Source organism: Maniola jurtina, chromosome 17 (assembly GCF_905333055.1).
Source record: "Maniola jurtina chromosome 17, ilManJurt1.1, whole genome shotgun sequence".
NCBI lineage: Eukaryota > Metazoa > Arthropoda > Insecta > Lepidoptera > Nymphalidae > Maniola > Maniola jurtina.
In genome coordinates, this window is record NC_060045.1 from 710,626 (window position 1) to 723,818 (window position 13,193).

The 13,193-nt window shown below is 38.9% G+C and overlaps 1 protein-coding gene across 1 annotated transcript; it reads left to right on the top strand.

The window, feature by feature from the left end:
• Positions 1-6,072: 6,072 nt before the first annotated feature.
• Positions 6,073-6,759, top strand: LOC123873535 (calexcitin-2-like). Its single transcript, XM_045918397.1, has one exon. The coding sequence runs from the start codon at positions 6,114-6,116 to the stop codon at positions 6,660-6,662; it is 549 nt and encodes a 182-aa protein (XP_045774353.1). The 5' UTR covers positions 6,073-6,113; the 3' UTR covers positions 6,663-6,759.
• The last annotated feature ends 6,434 nt before the right edge of the window (positions 6,760-13,193 follow it).

Here is a 13,193-nt window from a genome sequence, read left to right on the forward strand (position 1 = left end):
TCTCATGGGATTTTTAAAAACCTATTTCAATGGGAACGAAGTCGTGGGCATCAGCTAATTTATTTTTTAGTCACAATGTCTCAATCCTCAATCAATTGTAACATTTGTATGTACTCACACTTACATTTTTGCAAATAAAGTATTTTTGAATTTGAAATTTGTTTTTTTTCTTTGGATGAAAAGATATCGCTTGCTTTCTATATTATCGCCTGATATTATTAATGCAATCACACTAATATTATAAAGGCGAAAGTTTGTATGTGTGTGTGTGTGTGTGTGTGTGTGTGTGTATGTTTGTTACTCCTTCACGCAAAAACTACTGGACGGATTTGGCTGAAATTTAGAATGGAGGTAGATAATATCCTGGATTAGCACATAAGCTACTTTTTATCCCGGAAAATCAAAGAGTTCCCACGGGATTTCGAATAACCTAAATCCACGCGGGCGAAGTCGCGGGCATCGGCTAGTCTCATAATAAAGCAGTGGTGTATTTAACGAGTTTTGAGAATACTTTCAGTCCATTAAATAAATGGAAATAATATTATATGAATCACAAGGGCAGAAAAAAGAGCTAAGTTTATTTCAGCTCTTTATAAACGGTTAAATAGTTTTTCGTCAAATATACCATCCCGATTAAAGCATGAAAATTAATCCATCCATTTATATTAATATATTAAGTACAATCAGACAGATGTACAAACAGACAGACAGACAAAGCGAAAACTCTAAACACCCTTCTTTTAGAAGTGCCAGTAATGTGTGGGTGGGATTTTTATCAAACCTCAAAGTGTTATTCAAACAAGTAAGAAACGAATATTTTCCAGAGAGCTTATTTAGAGAAATCGCACCTAAGTTTTCCCCATAGGTCGTCGTTTGTTCCGGTACATTTTAAATTCAGGTGTGGCGAGCTTTTTGTTTCCGGTTCTTAATGTTGCGCGGAAATGCCCTTGAGGCCACGGAACGAGCGACACAAACTGGGCTATAGTATTGTTACAAGAGAATAGATTTTCTTCTTAATTCTTTCAATGTACAGTGTATCTTTAACCGGGACAGTGTGGGGAAATCTAAAACCATTGGAGATACAGGAAAACTGTTGTAGGAATATTTAGGTTTTTTTTTTGTGAATTTTGGCATAGTCAATAAAATATAAGCAACTGTAACGTGGCAAGAACGCTGGCTGCATCACCTCGTTGAATAAATTTATATTAATCACTAGAGGATGCCCGCGAATTCGTCCGCGTGGATTTAGGTTTTTAAAGATCCCGTGGGAACTGCTTGATTTTCCGGGATAAAATGCCTATGTCAATTACAGGGACGCAAGCTACCTCGATACCAAATTTCATACAAATCGGTTAAGCGGATGAGTTTCTTAGGAATCCCGTGGAAAGTGTTTAACTTTCCGGGATAAAAAGCCTATGTCCGTTCCCGGGATATAAGCTAACCCTGTACCAAATTTCGTCAGAATCGGTTAAACTGTTGGGCCGTGAAGAGGTAGCAGACAGACAGACAGACAGAGAGACACACTTTCGTAGGTATTTATAATATTAATATGAATTTCAATAATATTATAGTGTCTTGTCTTTTATATATACTATATCTAACATAATAGGATGGCCTTTATGAAATCTACTACTATTGGTTAGATAGGAGATGAAAGTTTATACGAAAGTTCGTCAGTTTTCAAGTAAGTCTTCAGTCTTTGAAATTGGTATTTGTGATTTCGGGCATAAATAAGGAAGTGCGTGTATGTCTCAGGGTTTTTTGAAATTCTACCCTCTCGCCGATTTCCAAAAATCCCACCCGAGCGATGCCGAGTCACCTAGTTATAGTATTATTATGTTGGTTTCTATTTAAGTTTATAAAAGAACGAACAATTCCCCAACCTGGATGTAATCTTGTTAGGAGACCGCTGTATAAGTTTTCCCGCTGTAAATTGTAACGGCGCTCATTCCCGTACATTTTAAATTGTACGACTTGTAATGTGTTTCCGTTTCCCCAATGTTACCAAAGAATAGCTGTTTAGCCACGAAACAAGCGGAAACTATTTTTTTTCTTTGCGGTAATCTGCATTTTCACTTACTAAAACATCCCTTGCATAATCGGTGAAAGAAACCATCATGATTTTCTGAATGTGGGAAAAGTCTATCAATCTACACTTGGCCTTTGTGGCAGACTATGGCCCAAAATCCTTCTCATTCTGAGTGGAGACCCGTGCTCTGCGCTGTGGTCTAAGTCAGAGGTTCCTGGTTCAATTACCGGCAGGGGTGATTTGGAATTTATAATTTGTTGCCTGTTCTAGAGGCTCCGTCTTTTGGAAAAAAGAAGAAAGAAAGAAGATAGATTATAGCCTAAATCCTTCTTATTCTGACTGTAAATCCGTGCTCAATAGTGGGCCGGTGATTTGCCGTTGAGGTTGCTTTTTAATTGCTTGAAGGCTTGCGCTTGACGACAATCGTGCTTAAAAAAGCAATGTCGGGTCTAAGTCGCGCTTGCCTATTCATTCTTGTGGTGATGGTGAATATGCTTCCGCGGTGTTCGTGGCCCGCGATATTCATAAAGCGCATGAATATTAGAGCATATCCCTCGCCCGTCACTTGTGCGTCAATCTCACTAATATATAAACGACGTCTGTCTGTCCGTGCATAATGGCTTAGAGTTACTAAACGAGCCACGTTAACACTGCTACCATGCCTCGTTACATTGAGAGGGGTATCGAGTTACCGGTGCTTTTTTTAAATATTCAAAAGCCTGTTAAGAAAATATGTTACTAGGGGTCCATTGTGGCATGATGGATTTGGCACCGGAAGGGGCAATTTGGGAATTTATGATTTAGTGTCTCTGGTTTGGTTTTTGGGGTTTGACGTCACTTTGAGGTCAGATTATGGCAAGGGTTATGGTGTGCGTAAGACAAATAAACTGTCTACCTATTGCCTGCCTGTCTAATATGTCTGCGACTACATCCATTTATTCAGGAGGTTTATTGCCTTTTTTAGAAATTCCGTGAAATCTTTGACTTTCGCGTATGTAGTATGTGTATATTGAACAAAAATCCCATCCCATATCTTTTTTCAGGATGTACCATCTCTATCTATCTATCTATCTCTATCTCTGTACAAAATTTCATCAAAATCGGTAAAGTGGATGGGCCGTGAAAATAAAGAAAACAGAAAAACGTTTTTTCTTAAACTTTGCTACACATTACATGTTATACCTAAAAGCTGGTTATCCGGCGTTTCATCCACTTGGGCATTTAAGCCATTAGAAGGGAAGAAAGAAAAGCAGATACATTTGTAATAATTAGGTATGTAAGTGTGGATTATTAGACATGCCAGACCGATGAAGATTATGGGTTTTCAACGTCATTATGGGGTCAGTTTATGGTGAGTGTGACAGACAGACAGTCTGTACCGCGAGATGTACCGCGGAGTGCTCCTGACAGCGAGTGACCATTACTTTTATGGGCTATTTCGTATTCATACGTGTTATTTATGGGGCGACATATTGGATGGCATAATTGCACGTGTGCACTTACTCCTTTGTTGCAGTTGCACTATTTTTGGCATCTACGTGATAGTAAAAACTACAATTTTTCTGAAAACTCAAGTCTGGTAGATAAATAACTACCTATTTCAGCATTTGCTAATAAAGTCCTTTCATAATGATACTCATCGAAATGTATAAATAAATCTAAATTTCGATACTATCAACGTTAGTGAAATGTAAAGTTTTGTAATAACCCCGTAGTAAGCTACTGTTTAGATTAGTCCATGCTACGAAATCCGTCCATTGCTACGATCGTAGAGAGAGCTACGGTATTGTAGAGATGGAGCTACGGAATTGTAGACAAAGCTAAGGTAGAATTGAAAAGAATAGAATACAATACAAGTAAACTTTTACAAGTACTTTTGCATCGTCAAAGTATTGTAGAGAAACTTGCTATTGCGGTGAAGGTAAACATCGTGAATATTCTTAAAGGTGTGTTAATTCTGCCAATCCACATATGACCGGTGTGGTGGACAAAATCCTAAATCCTTCTCATTCTGAGAGAGACCGTGCTCAGTATTGATGGCTTGATCATGATGTGCCTATTTTCCAACTTACCAAACCTTCCTCGTAATATTCATAAAATGTTATCTTCACAGGTACCTAATGATCATCCAGCAAAAAAATAATAATAAGATAACGACTAGTTCGGTACTGCCCATGACAGCTCGAACTTCATCTCTCGCAGCACTGTGTCCCATTGTGTCCAAAACTCATGCAACTGGGTCCAAATATCGACAAGTCGTAATCATCAAATGAAATATGGTATGTACTCGTAATCTATATTATTTAAATACATATAATTATGTAGTTAAACGACGAAATAAGCTTAAAATCATTGAAAAAAATCAGAAAAAATCTGATGATTTGTGCTGTGTCTGAGCCACCCTCAGCGCACGAAATATTCTAATCGTTATTTATCTCAATGCTGCATTATCTCTGTCCACACTCCCCCATAACATGCAGACATACCCAACGATTTTATAGAGTGGTCGCCGTAAACGCATTAGGCCGATGCAATGGCGATAAAAAATTCTATAATCCCAGACAATTTGGCAAATGAGTGGCGTGTCGTCCTCCCCCCTCCCTGCCCGTCCTCCCCCTCCCACTCTTCCGCTATCGCCATTAGAACGCTCTTTTATCGCATTACTCTTCGTACACGGATGTAAGAAGACAGGGAATCTTGTTAGGAACTGAGAATTAGTATTTGGAGCCTTGGCTCAGACTTTTATATAAATTTATTGGAACAAACTTGGCCGATGCATCGATGGTAATCTAAGATTCTCGGAAAAGTTAGTTTTAATTTTTATTCCCTTCAGGAAAGGCAAAGGTGGGTAGACCATGCAGCCTGGTAAGTCGTAGATGAATTATTCTTATGTTGTTATGAAATATGAAGGCAAAGCTGTTCAGTCGTTTCTTTTAATAAAGATTCTCGGAAAATATTTTGGTAAATGGTTCTTTCTTTATCTAGATCTACGTACAGTAGGTATAATAAAATAAAATGAAATACATTAAAACTTATCCTTAAAAATTTTTATTTACAAAAAATATACGCCGTCCAAATGGTCATTAATGGGTATTGTGCCCAATACTATTTCCACGCTGAATGGCAACGAAGTTGAGAGTAATTCTGAGAGTTGATATCGTATCCAAAAGCCCTAAAACTTCATAGTTCGTAGTCGAGGGCGTGTCGGCGACCATGACAGATGCGCTCTATCTGTCAGGACGACTCGCAAGTCGCAGCGTTGGGTGCTTATGGTTTCTATTACGACGCCCGTTCCAATCCTGATGCCTTAGCAACGCCCATAAACTATACTGTCTTACCAAATGCATGATACATTCTTTAAGGCGAAGGCGACGATGATATGAAAAACTGGTCAAATGCAAACGGCGAATCCAACGCGAATGGTTCTGTGCTATTTTGAAAATAGTCATTCTAGTTATTTTTAACACACTCCGTGAAAATTTCAACTTTATCTATTACAGTTAGGCGATTGAATAATAGGTAACTGACTTTATATAATTAATGCAAATGGTATAAGCCTTTACTGGTCTATTAGACGTATAAAAGGAGAAACTAACTGACTGATACAATATACCTATCAATGTATCCACAGCTCGAAGTGCTGGGTCTAGAAACTAGACCTAGACCCCTTCAAGAACTTTTCGAAATTTTACCTAAACGAAGCTGGGGTGGTTCAACTAGACTAATAAAAGGTAGTATCTTAACTAAGGATATCTAAATAATTTGATACTATTTCAGTTACCGAAATTCAGTTATAACACTACTTCTGATTCTCCTTGGTGACGCAAGAATTTCATATGAATCTTGTAATCGGATTTTTCATATAAATTAACGATAAACCATAACATTATCAATTTTAATGATAAAGTCAAGAAAGTTGATTAACACAGTTTGCACTGCATACAGCAACGACGATAAGACGATTATGATTATCATGATGCGTTTGGGTAGATTACAATTATCTCTAATCGCTGTCCTTTGATCGTTATAAATAACACCCAATTTCAAACGACTCATTAGTTGAAAAATAGCCATAGCAGCAAAAATGACGTCCGAAATCAAACAGAAGAAACTTATGTTTCTATTCAAAATCTTCTTTGACCGCGATGGCAATGGTTCGATTACGAAGGAAGACTTTGAGCAATCGATAGAAAAACTTGCGAAGGCAAAAGGATGGGAGCCGGGAGATGAGAAATACAAGATAGCTGAAAAGACTTTGCTCGAAATATGGGAAGGCATGCTTTATAAGGCCGACGCGAATAAGGATGGCGAGATATCTGCTGATGAATGGGTAAAACTGTGGGAGGAGTCTAGCAAGGATTCCCCTTTCGATTGGCAGGCTTACTACTGCAAATCCATCTTCCGTCTCCAAGACTCGGGCAACGATGGAGCGATCGACAAAGAGGAATTCGTCTCCGTCCATAAATCTTTTGGTCTCCCCGAAGATCAGACTAGCGAAGCCTTCGACAAACTGGCTTGCGGTAAGGACAAGATAACCTGGGAAGATTTCCAACAGCGCTGGGAGGAGTTCTTCACCTCTGAGGACTTGGATGCTCCAGGGAATTACATTTTCGGTCACTTAACTTTTGTTTGAGTATTAAAATCTGTGCTGTTCGGTATGAGTTATGAATGTTTATTTATGTTTGCATTTGGCTATATAATAATTTTCTAAATAAAAATACTTTTTAATATTTTTGTTTTTCAGTCCGTTTTCCTACATGTCTTATCATGTTATCTTTTGATGAGTATAATCACTTAATTACGTTATCTTAAGGATTATAATCATACGTTTATGTTACATCAGCAACGAAATTTTGATTGCTGTCTTATCACAGTTGGAAAAATATCTAAAAGCAAGAAAACTTGATAAAAAAGTAATAAAGGCAATTTCAACGGGCGATGGAGAGAGATGTGCTTGGAATTTCTCTACGTGATCAAATCAGAAATGAGGAGATCCGTCGGAGAACCAGAGTAACCGACATATTTCAACGGGTTGCGAAGCTGAAATGGCAACGAGTAGGGCATATAGTGCCAAAAACTAATAGACGTAGGGGTCCTATGGGGTCTAACTGCAACAGCGATTTGAGCTGTATTTTGATAGTCAGTAATTTTCTCTTTTAAATATTCACTATAAAAATGCAACTGCAACAACTGCTTACCGAAGTATCAAGAGCGGGAGAAGCTAAGGGCTTATCAATTAACGTCAGTAAAACGAAGGCGATGTTGATTTCGAAGAGGCCTGAAAGTCCCTTCCGTCTGGAATTGAGGGGCCAGAGCGTGGATGTGGTCCCGAAAATGAAGTACCTGGGTAGGTACTTCACTTCGGATCTGGATCACCTACAAAGAAATAAAGTGCCGTATTAGCCAAGCCAAAATCATGTTCCACAAGATGTCCAAGATCCTTTGCAGCACCAAATTACAGCTTGAGCTGAGATGCCGCCTTATAAAGTGCTATGTCTGGTCCACCCTCTTGTATGGTTGTGAAACTTGGGTTCTCAAAAAGGAAGCAACTAACCGCCTGCAAGCTTTCGAAATGTGGATGTACAGGAAAATGCTCAAGATAACCTGGAACAGTTTTACACCAAACACCAAGGTACTGGAACTGGTCCACAAAGAGAGAGAACTCATGTCCACCATCATGCGAAGGAAGATCGCTTTCTTTGGGCATTTACAGAGAGGAGGACAATTCTCATTCCCAAGATTAGTTTTGGAAGGGAGAATTGCTGGCAAAAGAGCTCAAGGTCGCCAAAGACGCAAATGGTTGAACGATATAAGGGGGTGGACAGGGCTTAGTTACCCGAAGTTGAAAGAGGCGGCTTTTAATAGAGAAGCTTTTCGGATGATGATCGCCAAACTTCGTTTCGAAGAAGGCACGCGATGATGATGATGATAAAAATGCCATAACTTAACTGTTTAGCTGTTAAACGTTTAAACAGTCTAAACGCAAAGGAGAAGCGCAGGGCGACCCTTTTTTGAATACCTTTGTCCAATTTATTTGCGAGGCTCATAATTACCTTTATTTTAGCAGAACAAATTTCGCCATGAAAAGGTTGTGACCCAAGAAAGATCCTTGTTAAGATAAAACGGTCGGTTATAAATAAAGAATAATTCTGTGGAATACGGTATAAAAGTGGACATTTTTGTTGAATACAACGAGTGCTAATTTTGCGGTGAATTATCGTTTTGAACCCCGGACGGGACGCGGAACTAGGGCCCGAGCCACAAGCTTTAGCGAGTTCAAAATGACAACATTATGAGTTAATAACCACGGCGTAATATTGTATATCAAATCTTTGGAACTCGTAATCGCCGAGTTTCTTGCTAGTTCTTGCTAGTTCTCTAGATGCATTTAACGATTTAAAAGAATTTCTTATTTCTATTCACTCTATTTTATTCTTATTGGCAAGTTGGAACGTTTTAATCTGGATTATAACATATTCCAAGTTTGGCAAATAAAAAAAAAGTAAATTAAAATTGGTTCATTCGTTTAGGCGTTACGATGCCACAGACAGATACACAGATACACAGATACACACGTCAAAATTATAACACCCCTCTTTTTGGGTCGGGGGTTAAAAAACTCAACTGAAACTTAAGTTCTTCGCATTTCTTTATTATATCGCTTGTAGCTTATAAATTACGCCATTTCCTGATCCCAGTGCAAGCTGTAGAGGCTACCTGGCCAGCGGAGTGGCTTCACGATATTTATAGCCGTGTTATTACGCGTAATCGTCGCTCGAGTCCCCTCCTTTATTATACGACGATCTCACTGAAAGTTATACCTGAGAATTGCTCCCGGTAATAGACTTAATTCCTTGATTTGTTTGGCTTACGTGTGTAGACTACCTGACATCTCTTATGAGAAGTTTCACCAGCGCATTCCATACAATCGTAGTTTGATTCACATTTGAATACTAACCAATTAAACTCAACAAAATTTTGTAGAAACGTTTTACTGGCATTTTTGTGCCAATTTTAAGAAAGGATTTTTGGAAATTCCACCTCGGTAGATGGATTAGCTAGTGTTTAAATAAATTTTACTCTTTTTAATCAGTATAATTCAAAATTACCAATAATTTTGCTATTATTAAAAACAAAAGAGTAATAGTATTGTAACAAAATAAATCAGTAGTTACCTAAAAAAGTTCATAAACCATTTTCATACACCTTTTAATTTTTTTGGCAAAAACGTGGAACAAAAAATAATCGAATTTCATACCAGGTTCGCAACCTATCGAAAATAGAGACATAAAACAATGAAGAGATCATGAAATTATATCCAAATGCCGTCAGAGGCTCGAGCTTTTATGAAAAGTGAATACCGAACAGAGAAATAAGATAATCCTTACCGTTCCCACATCAAAGCGAATATTCCGCGCGTCAATGTTGGCAAAATTCAATAAATAATCGCCTGATCATAGCGAGTGGTGTAACGCATAAACGATCCATATTTTCATAAGCTTGTGCTCATTCGGATTACCCATCACAGTTTAGTTTTGTGAGCTATTTTGTGTTACTTTTCTGTTTTACTTTTTATAATGGTGTACGATAAAAAATAAACCAAAAGTTTTTTTTTTTTAATTCAAAAAAATTCAAAATTCAAATTATTTTTATTCAATTAAACTTTTACAAGTGCTTTTGAATCGTCAAAATAATCTAAAAGAATATTAACCATGCTAATCATGACTAATACTCCCCTTTCCCCTCAAATTAAGCGTAACGCTTGTGCCAGGAGTGAGTACGACAATAGTGCAACGGGTGGGGTTTGAACCGGCGACCTTTCGGAATTCAGTCCGCTCCTCAAACGTTGAGCTATCGAGGCTCTCAAGTTGGTACACTTTTGTTGTAAGCTGATAATGATGTAATGGTGATAATTAATTATGTGAACTTTGTTATTTTTTTATTTCAGATACAAGTTAGCCCTTGACAGCAATCTCGCCTGGTGGTACGTGATGATGCAGTGTAAGTAAGTGTAAAAACTGCCATACCCCTTCCAGATTATCACGCTTACACCGTGATAATCTGGAAGGGGTATGGCAGTTTTTATTAAACCCTTTGGTTTCTACACGGCATCGTATCGGAACGCTAAATCGTTTGGTAGCGCGGCTTTGCCGGTTAGTTACTAGCCACGGCCGAAGCCCACCAGACCAGACCAGACCATAGATTTAGGAATTACAAAATGAAATGCTCTATCCTACTCCGCTATCGCCTGTACTCTGTGTCCACATTAAGTATCGCACAAAAATCCGACTCGTCCGGTCGTATTCAATATCCGTCCGCGGGTGCGACTGAGCCGGCCGCGTGCAGGTGACGTCTGCCCGGTTATCCCGTAACATCCTGCGAATTTGCAGGCTTTTATATTTATTAAGGGATTTTTTCAGGACATTACGTATTTGATTAGGATCTGTTGCATGATGGCTAGTTGTAAAAACACTCTGTAATTTTTCACTATCACCCCTTCGCTGGCCCACTTGGAATGAGAACTAGGCCCACTAGTTTCCTCTTAGAATAAGGATGGTGTAAACCTTAGGTCACAGTCCACCATACTGGTCAAGTGTGGATCGGCAGACTTCAAACACGTTTGAGAACTCTCAGGCATGCAAGTTTCACTATAGTTTGTACGTGGGAAGTAATCTCCGGAACTAATGATCCGATCTTGAAAATTATTTCACTTTTATCTTACTTTTATTTCCCAACTATCCTAAAGTGTTATTATATAGCCCATAAATTATATAACGCTGATGAAGTCGCGTGCGTAAGCTAGTGCCTTACAGATTAGGTCAAAAACCTCAACAGTTATCTTCACTCAGGCTAGCCGCCCACACAAATGAAGCATAATAATCACCCTAAGACGTGAATTAGGGTCGAGATTAGATCGTCAGGCGATAGTTATCGCGCTTTGACTAACTCTGCGAATCGCGCCAACTACTGTGCTTGCGAATCGCATGAGGGTCCTTACACATAGATTGGTTTCAAACAAAAAAAACTAAATTAAAATCGGTTCATTAGTTTAGGAACTACGATGCCACAGACGTCAAACTTATAACACCCCTCTTTTTGGGTTTGGGGTTAAAAAGAAGTTGACTGCGACCCTGACAACCAAATAAGCATTGTATAGAAGCAGGCGTCCATGATATCCAAGGAATATCCTTAATTTGCTATAATCCGCAAATCTGGCAAATCTATGCATCAAGCAACATACACCGCCCGCCCTCCCTCTGCTAAGCATGTAGGAATAGCCTTTGCAATTGTGCATTGTAAGGTCTACATCTCCTGAGGATGCTCCGGTGTTGGAGCGAAACGCGCGTCGAGTGTGCTCGGGTAGATTTGTGTGGTGTTGCGTGGTGGCTTGCGTCTGGCCTGGTAGCCAGATTTACCTTTTTCAGTGGTTATAGCAAATTAAGGTTTTTATTCTTTGAAACCAAATAAGCAACTATAACGATCAACCCATTAATAAGTCTGTCCTCCCGTTTATAAGGAAAGTCCACCTCGCCGACATAGTTATTCGGCGTAATCAGGCATCTACTTTGATCTCCGAGCGACGCGATCAAAGGAAACCTTCGGCAATTACGCGGTGCGAATATGTGCTTAAGGGTCTACGTAGACAAAAGATCTTGGTTGATTCATAGTTTAGTTTAATCGTGGTGGCTCACTGCGCCAACTTAGCTGGATCTTATATATCAAATCTTTGAATAGAGCAACCGCCGAGTTTCTTGCTGGTTCTTCTCGGTAGGAAATCCATTCCAAACCAGTGGTAGATGCTCTTGACGATTCAAAAGTACTTGTAAAAGTCTAATTGAATAAAAATAACTTGAATTTGAATTTGATCTCAAAAACTAGATGAGCAAGTTGCTATACATCTATTTATCTAGATAGATATTTTGTTTAACCGCATTAACTAATGGATAGGTAGGTACATACTATATAGTCTATCTTTATGTGTTCAAATTAAAAAAAAAATGTTCGTTTATTAGGTTAACCAACCCTTACTTTATGTTGCGTTCGGAGACAACCCACTAGTGACTAGGTAGACATACAAGAGATCATATTTTGTGATTACCGTGTCATCATCTCAAGAAATTTTACATATTTCCTGTTGTCGTTTATACTTTACTAGCTGATGCCCGCGACTTCGTTCGCGTGGATGTAGGTTTTTAAAAATCCCGTAGGAACTCTTTGATTTTCCGGGATAAAAAGTAGCCTATGTGCTAATCCAGGGTATATTCTATCTCCATTTTAAATTTCAGTCCAATCCGTCCAGTAGTTTTTGCGTGAAGGAGTAACAAACATACACACACACACACACACACACACACACATACAAACTTTCGCCTTTATAATATTAGTGTGATAATATTCCTAATAGGTATGTTAGTCCCCTCGTCTAAACGATCGATCCATCAAGTCTGTAGTCTGCGGAGCTCTATGGCTCGATTTAGCGAATATACCTTCACGGGAGCAGAGAACGCCGACTAGTTCGCATTGTGCGTGGAACAATACGAGCAAGTATTCAGGTAGGTACCTATGATTGATGACAATTATTTCAATAGAATCATATTGATATTTTTTGATGTGAGTACTTTTAAGTGATTAATTTAGAGTGGTTAAGCATGTGCTACACGGTTTCAAACGGCGGTTTGAAACAGAGGTTTGAAACAGTGTAGATAGTTGTTTTATGCCAAATTTCGTTTGACCTTTAAACACCCTTGGCAGCAAGGCTTGCGTTTGAAACCGCTGTACGAAGCGTTGGTTTGAAACTTGTTTGAAACCGTCTAGCCACTTGTTTAAAACCTCGTGTACGACAGTCACGTTGCAGCGGCGAGCGCAGCCAGACGTACGCGACGACGACGTTCTCAAAATGAAATGAGAAGAAGAAGAACGAGAAGTAGTTACAGAACTTCTTGAGCTATATAGAGACTTGCGCTGCCTTTGGGACTTAACATGCGAGTAATACAAAGACTCGACACAGAAAACTTCTAAGAAGACTTATTTTTCTTTCTTTTTTTTCTTCAATTGCATACAAAAGAGCAAGATACACCCCAACTCTTTGTTCTTTAGATAGGTAAGGCGCCATGACGTCGTTGTAGTGAATATACGGTGCGAGCGTAGAGACGTCCTATTCACG

What these genes read in the sequence shown, in the direction of transcription:
- LOC123873535 (XM_045918397.1), top strand. Translation starts at nt 6,114, where the DNA reads ATGACGTCCGAAATCAAACAGAAGAAACTTATGTTTCTATTCAAAATC.